This window comes from Rhamphochromis longiceps, linkage group LG18, assembly GCF_057381845.1.
Source record: "Rhamphochromis longiceps isolate RC_006_pf linkage group LG18, R_longiceps_female_GT1.1, whole genome shotgun sequence".
NCBI classification, from domain to species: Eukaryota; Metazoa; Chordata; class Actinopteri; order Cichliformes; family Cichlidae; genus Rhamphochromis; species Rhamphochromis longiceps.
Genome location: NC_140574.1, coordinates 7869823 through 7886184, shown reverse-complemented (window position 1 = coordinate 7886184; position 16362 = coordinate 7869823). Strand labels below are relative to the sequence as shown.

The window sequence follows — 16362 nt, the reverse complement described above, 5'->3', positions numbered from 1 at the left end:
ATAGGGAAGGGAGTGACAGCAACTTTACCAAGAATTGGAGAAACTTGAAAAATCTTGAACTTGACTTGAGAAGAAAAAGATTTAAAACAATACAGCATGAAAAGTGGAGACAAACACTCAGTTTCACTTCAGGTCTCTATATATTCTAACTTCACTGCTTCCTGCAGCTGGCTGATAGATGTACAACAGATGGTCTCTGCAGGTTGTTGGACAGACTGTGACTGAGGTGTGGCCTAATACTTTTGCCTGTATAATGTTACTGTATTGGGTGACTTTTGTTTTGTTGACCCACTCTTTGGAATATGTGAATTGGGAGCTGTCTGGGAGCCGGTCTGTGAGTCGTTTGGTACTGGGTTGCGGGAGTTGAGGCTCAGGTGTGAAATGTATGGGTTTTCAGCGTTATTTTGTTATCGTTTTTATTGTTAACTCTGTTTTCCTGGGTCTTTTCACGTGTGTTATGAATAAATCTTCTTTTTTCGGTACCGGTACTAGTTTTATTTTGTTGTATTTATCCGCGACACCTTAAAGGCCAGTCCGTGAAAATATTGTCGGGCATAAACCGGTCCGTGGCGCAAAAAAGGTTGGGGACCGCTACTCTAGAACATTTTTTTTTATTGAATTAGTTAACAAATACTAAAGCCTGCTGTATGGTGGTGACAGCCCCTCCAAAACATTAGTGTTGTACTTTTGGGTATTCTAGTTTTTGTGAGTAAAATATAAGTATTTTATTGTAAGTACTGTATTTTGGCAAGGTGTCTGTGTGTTGAATCCATATAGTTTCTTGATAGTTTTAAGAATGTGATATCTGACATATTTTTCCAAAAGAGAAGTGTTTCCACAGTCACTTTAACATACAGATGAGCCGTGGGCCACTGCAGACACTGTCATGTCATGTGAGGGCCACTTTAGTGTTCAAGTACTTCAAAGTAAAACAAACAAGCAAACAAGAAAACACAGACAAATATTTCAGAAAATGAAGTGTTTTGTTTGCTTTTTTTTTTTTTTCAAATTTCAAATATTGTATAACATGACAAAACTGCAAGCGTGAACACAGTTTATTTTTCTCACTTTTAACTAACTGAAGCCTTTCGTTGAACTACCAAATAAACAAATTGGTGCTGTCTTTCTGGCCAGGAACATGGACGCACAATTTTGTTCGTATTTAACAAAATAAAAATGCAGACATGAGTGTACACATTAGTTTCTGACTACTAGTGAAAATTGTTTTCTTTTAATTAATTCCCTCACTGAACTAACACAACCAAACCCTCAACATGTTTGTGCTCTCTGCTCATATTGCCTTCATATTAAATCATTTTTGCTCTGTAAAGAACTTATTTTAACATTGCACACAACAATAAACAAATCCTCCCTAACAAAAAAAGTAACTTCAAGGGTCAAATTACATTATATTTCTTCACATCAATATACGGGCTGAAAGTAGAGGTGATGTGGGCCCTAAGTGGCCCCCAGGGCGCGAGTTTGAGACCCCCGCTATAGAGAGTTGCACAATGAAATACACAGATTTTAGTTTGTTAGTATTTACTAAAAGCTTCTTAAATAATATGAGGTTGTTTCTAATGAATTGTTGTTTTTTTTTATTTTAAAAGGAGGACCCTCTTAAAGCTTAAGGTCATTTACACAGAATACTAAAAGACTCTTATCACAAAATAATCAGTCTAAATTTTAACAGCCTATGAGTTTTGTGATTTAATTTATATAATGATCCATATAATCATTATTAAAAAGCGTTCTATTAATCAGTTAATGAAATCACGCTGTTTTCCTGTCCCTTGCTACTTTTTCAGCCTCCACTCAGGTGGTTTTCTCCTTTGATGTTGGTAATGGCCCACTGGAGGTTCGTGTGGAGTCAAGCGTCCCGCTGAATGACAACCGGTGGCATCGGGTCCGAGCAGAACGGAACGTGAAGGAGGCATCGCTTCGACTGGATGAACTTCCTGTCGCCACGCAGGAGGCGCCAACTGACGGACACTTCCACCTGCAGCTCAACAGCCAGCTGTTCATAGGTGAGGATGACATGGATGCATTTGCGCGCAGTTTTTGTTTGTTAATAGTAGTACTGCTGGTTTTGGTGTCTTTTTTTTTTTATGTCTCTTTTGTTTAAAGAATTCTCTGTCTCCATATATTCCCCTGCACTTCTTTAGAATATAATATACGTAGTCTATATCTCAGACAATATCTTCTTTGTTCTCCGGGGAACAGTAGTTCAGCTCAGTGTTTCTGTACTGCTCCTTCTAAAGTCTGCTTTTAGCTTTTAGTCCTTTTCTTTCCTCCGTGTCCCCGTAGTATAACTCTGTGCCTCCCACTTAAGTTCACATCAGATGTCACTGTATGAATTGTTGTACTGTGCAGGGCTATTTCTGGTTCCCAAAGGCTGTGGTTTAGAACATTTCATTCTCACGGTAGCTTGTATAGCCATCTGTGCCAGGAAGTAGAGTTACCTCAACTTTTAGCTTTATTTTAAATGTTTGGAACCCGTAGGTTACAGTTGGCATTGCAGAGACGGAAAAAGTAAATTATGGAAAAAATACAGACTCGTATTTGCATGTGTAGCATTAAATAGTCAGCTGTTGAGTTTTAATTCATTCTTGAGTGCCTTTGTGTTCTTGTTGCTGTTGTGTTTTTGTTCTCGCTATAGTTTGCTAAATTCAGGCACACGTTTTCTGGATTTATTTGTTGGTTCATCCTCCACAAATTTAACCTTAATGAACAATAAAAATTTGTGTTCAGCACATTAAGCCGAACACTAATTAGTAATGCATGTTGGGATTTTTGTTGTGTTTTGCAGAATGGTTGGTGTGTGTCCTTCCGACGTTTAGGCCAGGTGCAGGATAATAGATACAGTGCACAGACCATTTTATTGGAGTGTTTAGCTGGCAAATATCCAATGTAACAAAGAAGTTCTATTGTTTACGAGGAAAAAACCCCACACAGAATTAAATTGTGCTGATATATATATATTCTTTCAAACATCCCTGAAGATTAATTATTAATAAAAAACAATTCTGTTGGTTTTGTCGAGCCATTTTTCACAGACACCAAAATGCCCAGCTGCTGTTAGGAACCAGAGAGTTTTATTGTGTTAGTTTGTTGATACCTCGTATAAACAGTGCAGTTGCTCCTGTAGAGGACCGGCTCTCAAACAGACGGCGAATAGATCCACTCAGGGGGTCCTGATTACCTTTAGAAAATTTATATAATAAAACTAAGTTAAAGGAATATGAATGAACCAAAAACAAGAGCATTTTTTTCAACCAGTATCTGGATTCTTAACAATTTAAAAAATCATGGCGCTTTTTTTTCACACACACTTCTTCATTGACTGATTATTGTCATCTATCTCACATCCACACCACAAATTTAGAAGCACCAGTTAACCTTACGTGCAAACTTGGAGAAACCCCTCACAGGTGCAAGCAGTAGATGCCAACTCCAGAGAGAGAGGGCCAAGGAAAGATGCTGACTACTGCACCATCAGAGCCTATACGAGCCTTGTTTTTTTGGCTTCTAAGCTAACGTTGGGTGGAAAAATACATTTTAAAGATTAGTAGTCCATTTTTTTTTTTACTACTGTTTGTATAAATCCTGTTGCCTGATCATTTCTAAAAAGGTGGGAGAGACTTGGTGGGAGAGAGTGTTTTTAGAGGCTCCTAGAAAGCTAATGCTTGTTTTTGACCCTAAAGTGTGTTTCACAAGTGCAGCCTATCAGCTCCACTGCAGGATGTCTATGAAAGCCAAAATCCAGCCAACACTCGGGACCAGTTGAGAGATTAAGTAGAGGTTTTACAGTCTTTTTTTGATTTGCGCTCTAGCAGTTGAGCTCAGTTGAGATCTAGAAGATAATTTTGACTAAAGTTGCTCTTTTCAACTTCTTGGCGCTAGGTCAAATAAACTGTGAGTGAGATTTTTTTAAAAAAAATAAAATTTAAAAAGTATAAGAGAAGCAAATCTTTTTTTCTTTTTTCTGATTATTTTCTCCTAATTTTGCGAGAAATCCTCCTAGACTTGGATTCAAAGGCAGGCCCCACATCTGGTTTCCTCTTTCAGAGTCATACTTTAAAGGAAAAGAAATCATCTACAACAGAGTGCTAAACTGTTCTTGGCCAGATGCCACCAGCTCTTCAGCATTATTGAATATGAAAGTGCTGAGGCAATGGTTCTGACCACTGAACAATAATCACAATAAATAAGCATGCAGTAGGGAGTTGTGATTATTTATATATATACACACACACATACATAGCCCATGGTGTGATTTCTTGCAGCAATAAATAAACTGCAAAGAACTCTAAACCTCTAAGTTATTAATTTCGCAGTTATCTTATTAACCAGCTACAAACTTCATCAATGCCGCAGCCCTATTCAAGGTTCCTTATTTGTCACATGCATAGTTATATAAGTATAACACACAGTGAAATGTAACCTGACATGCTCCTCAACATGTGCAAAAATGGGGGGGGGGGGTAGAGGAAGAACATTATATGTATATATATAGTATATACATTAGGTGAATGTGCAGTAGTAGCAGCAAGCAGGTGAATTCTGTACATTAATAGGAATAGGCAATCTGACTATTTTACAGAATAGAAAAATAGAATAGAATAGAAAATTTAACTTACAGCCAGTACAATTGTACAATTCAAGTCTTATCATTCTGTAAATATTTAGTCTTTCACTTCTTACCAGTAATCACACTGAAGGGAAAACAAGCCAACAAACTCTGAAATTGTCTGATGGTCACAAGAACAGACAAATCAAGGAGAATATAGATTGGCTGCATGTGTTTAACCAATAGGCTCTTTGTAAATTAACTGCACCTCACCTACAAAGCAGAGCAGGCAGAGAAAAATATCTGCTGTCAGTTTGCTGCTTCCTATATAGCAGCTGTTAAATCTGATGAGTTAGCCTCTTAAAGTGCTATAAAGTCTGTGATCTCTCTTTACGAATGGTCATGGTCAGTTTCACATGAATTCTCCTCAAATCAGCATCTCTTTATGGCTGTATATAAATCACCTGACCCAACCTGTCCCTCTCAAACAACGTAACTCAACCAAAGACATTAATAGAGGAAATAATTACAAAGACATCAGGTTTCGGTGTCTAACCCCCTCACCCTTCAAACAGTCATGGCGGAAGGTTGCTCTTTCCTGAGTGTGGTTCTGATAGAGGTCACTTCCTGTTAAAATGGAGTTCTTTATCCCCACATTCACAAAGTGCTTGCTTGATCAAGCTGTGCTGTCTTTTTCTTAAAATATAAAGAACATCAAGATTACTTTTGCAATAAACTGACAGTAAATTTTTAAAAAAAAAACAGGTGGTTCATACTGTAGCTTTTCTTTAAACTGCAAGCAGTTATACTCTACTGATTATACTGATAGTTTATGTCAGTAATTAAAAAAGCAGCAGTTGACATCAATTGATACCTGGATGGATACTAGCTACATTACCTGGTTTGTTGTTGGTTCTCTTTTTGTTTCTATGTTGTATTTTATTGGCTTTATTTGTGAATTAATGTTTTAAATATTAGCAATGATGTTGTTGAGCAGAAGACTCAAAATTTGGCACCAAAGTAAATAAACTGATTAATGACTTGTAATTGTTGTAATTTATTTATTCATTTACGCTGCTTTTGAAGGGCAAACACATTTTGCTTATCATCAGTGACAGGGTCTTAGATATGCACACCTTTTCCAGCAGTTTATTTATGAGAGATTTTTCTTCACGTGTTTTTTTTTTTGTTTTTTTTTCACAAACCTCAATTTTTTTGAAGACGGCAGCATTGCTCCCTTACTTGGATGGATCTACATTTTTGGCGCAGGTTTTACAAATGCCTTACCTGCCACAGCCCTCCCATTTATCCGGGCCTGGGACCAGCAGTAGGAGTAAAATGGCTTGAGACCCCCCCAAATCACATTTTGAGTAATATTTAAATGAATGCCTCGTGGCTGTTGTGGGGCTATTTGGCATCAGCTTAATAACACGTGCGTCCAGTTTGATTTTCTATGAAACAGCTCAGTTGGTTATTAGCCATACTACCAGCAAGGCCTCAAGGATCACGCCTAGATATGTCTAAAAATTTGGGTCTGGATACAGATCCCTCAATAAATTGTTCAATTTTGTTGGGGGTTTTTTTCCCAGTAAAATTTCGGTTTATTTACATGTGCCCCTTTCTTTTTTCCTATCACCATCATCAGATCAAAACTGTAGCTATATTGTCCGGTTCTTTGGTTTATTAGTAAATATATGCTAAAATGGATAAATAAAACTAATGACATTCCCATCAACCCTAGCTGTACTTTGAATTTTGTGCAAATTTGCATGCTAATAAACTACGATTAAGATGCTGAACATTAGTTGCTAAACATCAGCACGGCAAGCTGATGTCAGCATTTCTCTCACCACCACGGTGCCTAAATACATCCTCCACACAGCTCCCAGCATGGCTGTAATCTCATATCTTGTTTTTTATTAAGCCCTCCCTGACAGCTGGATGGCTCCTTACTTCTACCTCTCATCCCCCCAGTTTGTACCAAACCATCTCACTTTAAAAGTTAAAAATATCAAACCTCTATAGGGTAATATGTCATCCAACACGTTTCTTAAAAGATATCATTCAGCTATATTACACTCATAATAATCCCCACAATTATTAATAAGATTTTAAGTGTAAAACGTATATATGAAATGTAACCCTTTTAGTGTCTTGGCAAGGGGGGTGACTTTAAAGCAGTGTTCAGATTTCTCTCTACATCGTCAGTATCTCACCGCGTCCCTCCTTGTTCACATAGTATGAAAAGCTGAATATTAAGTTATTTGCATTCACAAGCCTCAGCATGGGCGTGATTACATTTTCAATCCATTTTACCCCATGAATTGTATTTGTAAGACTCCATTTGTAAGGCAAAACTGTTCTATTGTGTAAATTACAAGCTCCTGTGTTGGTTTGTATAAATTCACAAGCCATATTTCAATGTATGCTGTACTTATGTGCCATAATCCTGCCTTGCTTTATAAGGCAGCGGATTCCATTGTCTTGATTAATAAGCCGTGTTATCGCCTTGCATGGATTTATAATCCCCAGCATGCTGTTTGCGTTGGAGGTGCTAAAAATCCACACACAGCAATTTAAAGTGAGCTCGGCAATTAGCTCAGCAGAAATCACTTCCTTTGTGAAGGTTAGAAGCAGTTGTTTTGTTTTGTTTGGATAGCTGAGCCTTTGTATATTTGTGCAGCATCACTATCCACCAACTGATGCACAGTTTATTCCTCCATGCTGGGATGTGTAGATGAGACTCCATCCTCTACAAGGATTTTCAGGATTCCTTTGATCTTCCCTTCATATCCCTCGAAATGCAGCTGCATTGGCACTAGATTGTCCTATTATAGACAGTGCGGTGTGCACGGTATCCTGTCAAGTCAAGGTTGTTATTTTTCTTCGAATCCTCTTTGAAGCGCAGCTTAGTGGGGGTTTTTTTTTTTTTGGGGGGGGGGGGTTCGGTGCTGTGTTGATCTAATTTAATTACATTGATTATGAAAAGTTATATGCTTTATACGAGGCATATTCAACCTGCATGTTAAACCAGTGATGACAAAATACTTTTTTTTTTTTAAACTTATCATTGTTCACTAGACTGTTCATATCCTGTTCATCAGAGTTCACATTACAAATGTTATACACAAAACAACAATTTGTAAACTGTAATTCCAGCAGAGGAATGGACAATTTGAGGTTAATTCAAAGTGTTGAACTGGCATTGCATAACATTTTACTGGTCCAAAGACATGCTGATGTAGGTGGAAGTCATCATTAGGCTGAAAAAAAAATGAGGGATAGCAAAAGTTTTATCAGAGGTCAGCTGATCACTGCATACATTCCTAAAATGAATGAATGCAATGACTAGCACAAGAACACCAAAAGGCCTGAAAGACTTATGTGGATGATCAAAGAATTATTTTCATTGTTTCCATTTCCATCTAGCTAGGTTAAAAACACTCATTAGAAGGATAGACTTATCTTTGTTAAGTTCAGGAGATGCCCTCATGAATGATGATGATGAGGCTAAGGATACAAAAAAAGTATGGGCAAAGAGAGAAAAGCTCATGAGCCAAAGCATACCACATCATCTGTCAAACATGATGGAGCCAGTGTTATGGCCAGTGGAACCGGTCAACAACTGCTTATTAATGACTTCTTGAGTGAATTCTGAAGTGGAGAGCTTTTCTGTTTTCTGAATATACCGTCAAAGAGACAAAACGGTAATTTGTTTAATTATTCTGCTCAGTATTTTCTCCCTGTCTATGTTCCATCCTTCCTCTCTCATTTGTTTTACTTGAATTCAGAATTTATTTCTTTTTTGCAGGATAAACGGAGAGAAATCATAGCCTCCAGTTGCAGTTTGCACTGTGTTTTTCACACTTTAACCATTGCTCAGCAAGAGTCAAGTCTTTGCACACGAGTCAACATCTTCCTTGCAAACCATCACAGCAACCCGCTAAAGCAATCACAAGGAGGTTTTCAGTCCAGCACTGTGTACCATTCGGTGCCCAGTTTCACATAGCAACTGCCAGAAACCACTTAGCAACCAATCAGGGATTGAACCATTCTTCCCTAGCAACCCGTAGCTATCAGAAGGCCGCAAACAGGTTCCTAGGCATGTGTGATTATTGCCTAACTTCCAGTGTTTTTTTAATTCTACCATTTTTGCTGCTTTTATATGCCTCGGTGTTCTATTCAGTAAAGATTATAAAATATTCTTACCCTCCAGCTTGCTCACACAGTTATTGAGTAAAAATGATCTTGCCAAAATTTCGAGATGTGGCAATGATTATTTTGTGAATCAGTGTTTATCAGTGATGGTACAAAGTAAATACTTGCTCAAACATCTGAAAGTTTCTTCTCAGTAATGAGTAAATTGAGAAACTGTTGTATAAGGAACAGTTAATGAGTGAAGAAAGGAATAAACAGGCTAACAAAACTGTATGTTTCCTTTTTTATAATTGCAACTTTACAGACTCTTAACTGTAGGGGTGGAATAGACATCAAATGTAAAGTGTTTAGGCTGAACATATATATAAATTGCCATGTTATCTATATGCTCTTTTCATGTGTGCAGCATAAGCAGCCCACAAAGCACATATAGTGTTTGATGATTGTTTTGTTCGCCATCGCTCAAGCGGTGCAGGTCAGCTCATCCTACAGCATACTGTTTTTGGTTGTTTGTTTTTAATCTGTGTTTTCAGAAAATATCCTGGTTTCATATTGAGATTAAGTCTTTTCTCAGAGCTGTGCTGTGCTTTTGCTCCTTCTTAGTTTAACTTTTCTTTTTCCTGCGTTTTGCTTGTTGAGCTCGATGTTCAGGCTTGAACACGCATCGGCTTTGATCTCCATTTCACTAATTAATTTCTATTCACGCTCATGTCGTCTCACGTGTCCAGTAATACACAGGATCCAGACGTATAGTAGACACTGAAAATGTCTTGTTAGAGCTGATGCATTTTTGATGGATATGAGGCTGAAATTCTCTTGAAGGTCTTACTCGTAGCTCTGCTCCTTTGGTCAGGGGTGGAGTTTATCTGCATTTCAATTCTTTGATGTATGCTTTGATCCCCACATCACAAATCCCTCATTATGCTGTTTAAGTGTTTTCTTTAAGCAGCGTTTCCATTTGATGTGAAGACTCTGTAATCCTTGTTGGAGCTGAAGTTGTACGGCAGGATGTTTGTTGAAAACCCTCACCGCTCTGATAGCCTCCCTGGTAGGAGGGTTTGTTCTTTAATAACCTCTCCTTGCTGCTGTTTTATTGCTTTGATCAGAGGTGGTGGTCCTCAGGGATGCTTTTTTGCTCATTGCTACAGTCACCTCTTTCACTCTCACACACTGCCATTTTGTCATGGTCCTGGGCCATGTGGGCCCAGTATTCTTAGTTCCTTGTATTTTTGTATTTCGTTCCTTATTTAGGCCATGCTTCCTGGGTTGATCTGTTACGTTGTTCCTTATGTGTTTTCCCGTTGTGACTCTCACCCCCTGTGTGCCCCTCTGTGTATCTGAGCCCTCGTCTCTCCTTATGTTTTATTCCATGTTTCCCCAGCCCGTTATGTCTGTGTTTTCCCCGTGCTCTCTCTCCTCCTGTCTGAACCTCTGTGCACTTCCTGTTTACTTTGTGACTCTCACGCCTGTACATGTCATGTTCAGTTCACCCCGCCCTGTCTCGTTATGATTATCAGCGTCACCTGTGTTCCCCGTGTGTTCAAACTTTCCTCGTTTACCCTCTGTGTATTTCTGTCTGCGTCTCCCTCTGTTCGGCGTCGCGTTCTCCCTCATGTTGTGTGGATCTCCCTGTGTCTACCTTTGAGTATTAGTTTACGTTTTTCCGGTTTAGTTTTGCATGTCCTGTATTCTGTCCTGCCAGCATTAAAGCTGTGTTTCTTAAGTTCATCCCCGTGTTTGTGAATATTGCTATTGGGTCCTCCTCCTGCCTGCCACACGGTCGTACCATGACAGAAGAACGCGACCACGATATGGACCCAGCAATTCACAACCCCTCCGCTGACCTCCGGGAGGATCTGATTTATACAGTGGAGTATCACTGTCAGGAGTGGCTATTCGGCGCGCTCCACCCCCACATCCAGGACTTCCTCGTCTCCACTGTAGGCGTCCTCCCGGAGCGGTCGCTCCTGTACGAAGAGCCGGAGGATGTTCAGCCCGGCCCGCTGACGGATTCGCGGCCCGGCTCGTCTCCTCCCCCTTCCCGGAGAAAACGGCGTTCACGTCGTCGCCGTTCCCGAGCAGCGGAGCAGTTTTCACCCCTGGGAGAGAGTGACCGTGTGTCACACTCTCAGCCCGAGCCTTCGGATCCCGGACTTCTTAACCCGTGCACAACTGTGAGTGGCTCTGTTTTTTTTAACACCGGACTCGGATAATTCTGTCCCCTTTTGTTTGGACTCCGGAGACACTGTACAGCGACGCACCACCCCACAGCCGGACACTCGGACTTCCAATTCACCTGCTGTGGTGAGTGAGGACATAGTGACTGTTCGCTCAGGGGCTGTGTTTTGTGTGGCGGATGTCGACGCGAGCTGCTTATCGCCGGTGCAGCCACCAGCAGCCCAGTTAGCTCCCCCGCAGCTACTCCCGGCTCAGTTAGCTCCCCCGCAGCTACTCCCGGCTCAGTTAGCTCCCCCGCAGCTACTCCCGGCTCAGTTAGCTCCCCCGCAGCTACTCCCGGCTCAGTCTCCAGTGCCGCCTGTAGCGCAGGCCCCAGTCGCTCCTGTAGCCCAGTCCCCGATAGCAGTATGGTCCGCTGGTCAGCTTAACATTCAGCCAGGGGTCCCAAATCTCCCTGGCTCTGCATCAGCTCCTGCTGGGAGCTCGGATGAGCTCATCCAGGACTCCGCGGCTCCCACGCCGCCATCTACCTCATCCGCTGGAGGGTCCGAGGGGCCCGTTCAGCCTCCTGTCTCCGCTGGAGGGTCCGAGGGGCCCGTTCAGCCTCCTGTCTCCGCTGGAGGGTCCGAGGGGCCCGTTCAGCCTCCTGTCTCCGCTGGAGGGTCCGAGGGGCCCGTTCAGCCTCCTGTCTCCGCTGGAGGGTCCGAGGGGCCCGTTCAGCCACCAGCTGCTCCACCGGCAGCCTCGTCCACGTTCGCTGCAGCTCTAGCGTCTTCGCCTGGCCCGGCTTCAGCCTCGCCTGGCCCGGCTTCAGCCTCGCCTGCCGCAGCCTCCGAGTCTTCGGTTTCTGCTCCTCCTGGTCCAGCCTCCGAGTCTTCGGTTTCTGCTCCTCCTGGTCCAGCCTCCGAGTCTTCGGTTTCTGCTCCTCCTGGTCCAGCCTCCGAGTCTTCGGTTTCTGCTCCTCCTGGTCCAGCCTCCGAGTCTTCAGCCTCGTCTGGTCCTGTGTCCACCGGGCCTCAGCCAGTGCGCCTGACACTGATGCGCCGCCGCTGCCTTCCGCGCGGCCGGCCCCCTGAACTGCTCCGTCGTCTCCTTCGCCGCCGCCGCTGCCTTCCGCACGGCCGGCCTCCGGACCGGCTCTGTCACCTGTGCCACCCGCCTGGTCGGCCCCCCGACCGTGTGACCCGTGAACTCTTGTGCCTGTGGGCTCTGGGTCGGCCCCCTGAACTTTATTTGGACTATGGTCATGTGCTCCTGTGTTTTCTGTTGTTTGTTTTGTTTCCCGTTCTGGTCCCTCCGTCCTGGTCCCCCGCCTCCCGCCCTGGGTGGGTTGTTTTCTGTTTTTGTTTTGTTTTTCGGGTTTGGGCTGTCGGGAGCCAGCCCTTTAGGGGGGGGGGGGTGATGTCATGGTCCTGGGCCATGTGGGCCCAGTATTCTTAGTTCCTTGTATTTTTGTATTTCGTTCCTTATTTAGGCCATGCTTCCTGGGTTGATCTGTTACGTTGTTCCTTATGTGTTTTCCCGTTGTGACTCTCACCCCCTGTGTGCCCCTCTGTGTATCTGTGAGCCCTCGTCTCTCCTTTGTGGTTGTTTCATGTTTCCCCAGCCCGTTATGTCTGTTTTCCCCGTGCTCTCTCTCCTCCTGTCTGAACCTCTGTGCACTTCCTGTTTACTTTGTGACTCTCACGCCTGTACATGTCATGTTCAGTTCACCCCGCCCTGTCTCGTTATGATTATCAGTGTCACCTGTGTTCCCCGTGTGTTCAAACTTTCCTCGTTTACCCTCTGTGTATTTCTGTCTGCGTCTCCCTCTGTTCGGCGTCGCGTTCTCCCTCATGTTGTGTGGATCTCCCTGTGTCTACCTTTGAGTATTAGTTTACGTTTTTTCCGGTTTAGTTTTGCATGTCCTGTATTCTGTCCTGCCAGCATTAAAGCTGTGTTTCTTAAGTTCATCCCCGTGTTTGTGAATATTGCTATTGGGTCCTCCTCCTGCCTGCCACACGGTCGTACCATGACACATTTAAAAAATTTCCTGCGCTACTAAAGCTTTTCTTTTGGCTGCCAAACAGAAGCGGAGTAAGATATTTCCGACATCTGGGGTTTTTGACGTGACAAAGATGAGTGGAGCACTTAAAGCTTGGATAGACGTGAAAAATATCCTGTTTAAATGTTCGTCCTGAAATATGAGCGTCTGTGTCGAAAGATGTCGGTTTCCTCGAAAAAATATGCATAAAACTCAAGAACAGCAGATAATGGTGACTGAAAATGCACTTTTGGGAGAAACATCAAGTCAGCAGATTTCTGATTTGGTTGCGTGGAAGCTAATGATTGTAATTGTATAATTCTGATAAAAGTTCTTTCACTTACTGGATAAATATTTGAATGTATCTGAATTTAATAAAAATGCACTTTAAAATATATTATTCTATTTTGCCAGCTTTCTGTGTCTTCATCTCTTCAAAAAAGCAAAGGACTGAAGGTCATTGGTAATACTAGGAGCCATAGGAAACCTCTTAAGGGGACAAAATATAGAATTCCTGATAAATGAAGCTGAAATAATTAAAACTGGTGGTCATAACTACAAAAGACATAAAAAACATAAAATTCTTAACTGTGTGAATATCTCCCAGGGCTCAAATTAGTGTTTGGTAAAAATGACTTTTATGTGTGCTGGGTGTTCTTCCTGGAACCTTTAGAAACTTTATTTAAAGTGGCCAAACTTGCTTCCTGTTGGGTATTTGAAATCACTGTTGTATAATAGGCCAGCTGTGAGCTGTAGTTTTAATATCAGAGTCACAGCGTGAGATTGTGTTAGTTATTTTAGTTCTTTTATATTGGGTTGTTGTTGTTGAAGGCCAGTTTAAGATGACTACATAGGTTTTGTTTTTTTTTTTTAAACTGTGCTTTCTGACTCTCAGAATGCAAATCTACAACTTTTAAGAAGTCTTCTTAATAGCTAAACCTTTACATGACTGAATGGAAATTTTATAAAAAATGGTGTAATAAGTAATATGATTCTTAATCTTCTTAATCTCAGCATGGCCTGAGATTAAGAATCATACTGATTAAGAATGTCAGCATGAGCCTAAACTCCCAGTTTTTACATGTGAAACTCTTGACTGAAGAAAATGTAAAAACGTTTGTCTTTTGTCAGGATGTCCAGAAGGCATATTTAAACACGTGACAGCAATAACTGTCACAATTTTGTATGTGTACGCCTGTGTTTAATAAGTGCAGAGTAAAATGTTCCAATACATTTACAGCTGGAGATTTGTGGGTCGGGACACATTTGCAGTTAAAGAAAGGTGTTTGCATATTGTATTAATTTGAATCACTATGCAGAAAACTGTGGTACAATAGCTGTGATTATAACACTGATTAAAATGTGATTACACTGTAAGTCTGACCGCTGCAGGGTTGCATTGTTATGCAAGTGAAGGCGTCCAAGTGTCTAACCTCTCTGAGTGATTATTTAAAGAGTAACAGTTGAAAGGATGACAGGATGACTGGATTGTAGACATTTGAATCATGAACAATGACTTCCAGGAGAGTCTGTGAGGATTCAAATGACTATTATGTTGTGTCAGAAGCAAGTTTCATATTACGCGGTGCTTTGCTGGTTTAATCATTTATGGGAGTTGTATCAGAGCAAAGACGGAAGGCCTAGACAAGACTCTAACAGAGATCAGTGACTTGTTGGTGTGCAAAGCTGCTGCTGAACAACAGGACATTGTCTCCTTCTAACTTTGACTGCAAAGAGCTGCTGAGTTAGTGCCTCGAGCGAGGTAATAGATCGACTCTGATCTATGTAGAAAAAGAGGGGTTGTCTTATTTGAACTATGTGAAGAATCGGTGACCGTGTAAGATCTCAGAGAGAGTGTGTAACAATGAAAACAAGGTTTAAACTTCCACTAAAGAGAGCATGCAGAATGCCCTGTTAGACAGGCAGACAGATGGATGATAAAAGTTACGTCCCCCAAACTGTTTCCCACCTACAGTTTGTTGCTTCATTGCTGTTTTATCGTTGAGTCATTTCATAAAAACTTTTGACAGTTTGGAGCTTCCGGGGAAGCACAGGCGACATGTGTATCTGCTGTAGTCGACAGGAGAAGCTGTCAACACATAAAGAAATGAAAGAAGGGCTGAAACAAAGACAACATGTTGTCATGCTGTAGTAGATCGTTAGCTAAACATGCAGAATTTTGCTTCCTCTTTGTTTTGGAGGCTTTGAGTTTTAGTTCATTAATGTTTAAAATGGAAATGGGATGCTAATGCCATGCCCTATTTTTGTGTTATCAGGAGGCACAGCATCCAGGCAGAAAGGCTTCCGGGGCTGTATCCGCTCTCTGCAGCTGAACGGCGTCACTCTGGACTTGGAGGAGAGGGCGAAGATAACACCAGGGGTTCAACCCGGCTGCCCGGGTCACTGCAGCAGCTACGGCTCGCTCTGCCAGAACCATGGCCGCTGTGTGGAGAGAGCCAGTGGCTTCCAGTGTGACTGCAGCCTGTCAGCGTATGCGGGAGTTTTCTGCCAAACAGGTGAGCAGATACAGGAACACACATTTTACTATTAATATTGTGTATGGCTTAGGAAGTTGATTGCACAAGCTTTTCTCTTAGAAAAACAGATTGTTTTAGCTACTTAGTGATGCTGACCCCCAGGTCTGTCCCACTCACTTTTTTAGAGGCTTTTTTGTTTGGAGTCCTTTGGGTTTACTTCTCTGTGGTTTCTTTGTTCTTTATTTAATGCAGGTTTTGTTTTTCTATCTATTTGTCACTGCATTAAGTCCTTGTTTGTTTTAGTTACGGATTTCATTTAGAGTTTTATAGTTCCCTCAATGTGTCCTTTGTCCTCATCTCCTGTGAGTTTCCCTCTGTTAACTTTATTCATGTGTCTGTATCCCCTCGTTTTTTTGTTTCTCATTTCTCGTTTCTTTTTGGAAGTTATTTTCTCTTTTGTCTGGTTTTAGTTTAATCTGGTTAAACAGTTTTTTCATCAGCCCATCATAAAAGTTTCAGTCTGCTTCACGCATTCTGCATCGCAGTACTCTCACTTCATTAAACATGACAAATGTATTGTTTATGTGTAGAGGAATACCACAGCAAGGTGAGGTACATGGCCCAGACATTCGCCCTTATCTTATTTTGGCTTTTTGAAAAGTTTGTCTTTTTTGTTGTTTGTTGCTGGGTAGCTTCTTATTGACGAGACACCTGAGGTCGAATGAGTAGAGTAAAAGTCCAGTATAACCAAAATGTCTTAAAGGCGCTCCATCGTTGATGAAAAAATGCTGAGCTCTTAGTTAATGTAAGATTACTTCTCAATAATGTAGAGTTAAACTTTATGGAAGCATGATTTTAGAAACACATCGTGACATCTTATTTGACATTTAAAATACTTTTTTGTCACGGTTCTGGGTCATTTCGACCCAGCATTTTCAGTTTCTTGTATTTTGGTG

At 41.6% G+C, this 16362-nt stretch overlaps 1 protein-coding gene across 1 annotated transcript in view; it reads left to right on the top strand.

The window, feature by feature from the left end:
• LOC146647653 (contactin-associated protein-like 4) overlaps positions 1-16362 on the top strand; it is a 152604-nt gene that overhangs the window by 117709 nt on the left and 18533 nt on the right. Inside the window, exons 17-18 of the mRNA XM_085387960.1 lie at positions 1809-2027; positions 15206-15445. Of these exons, the coding sequence (XP_085244086.1) occupies positions 1809-2027; positions 15206-15445 (459 nt within the window). The remainder of the gene's footprint in view (positions 1-1808; positions 2028-15205; positions 15446-16362) is intronic.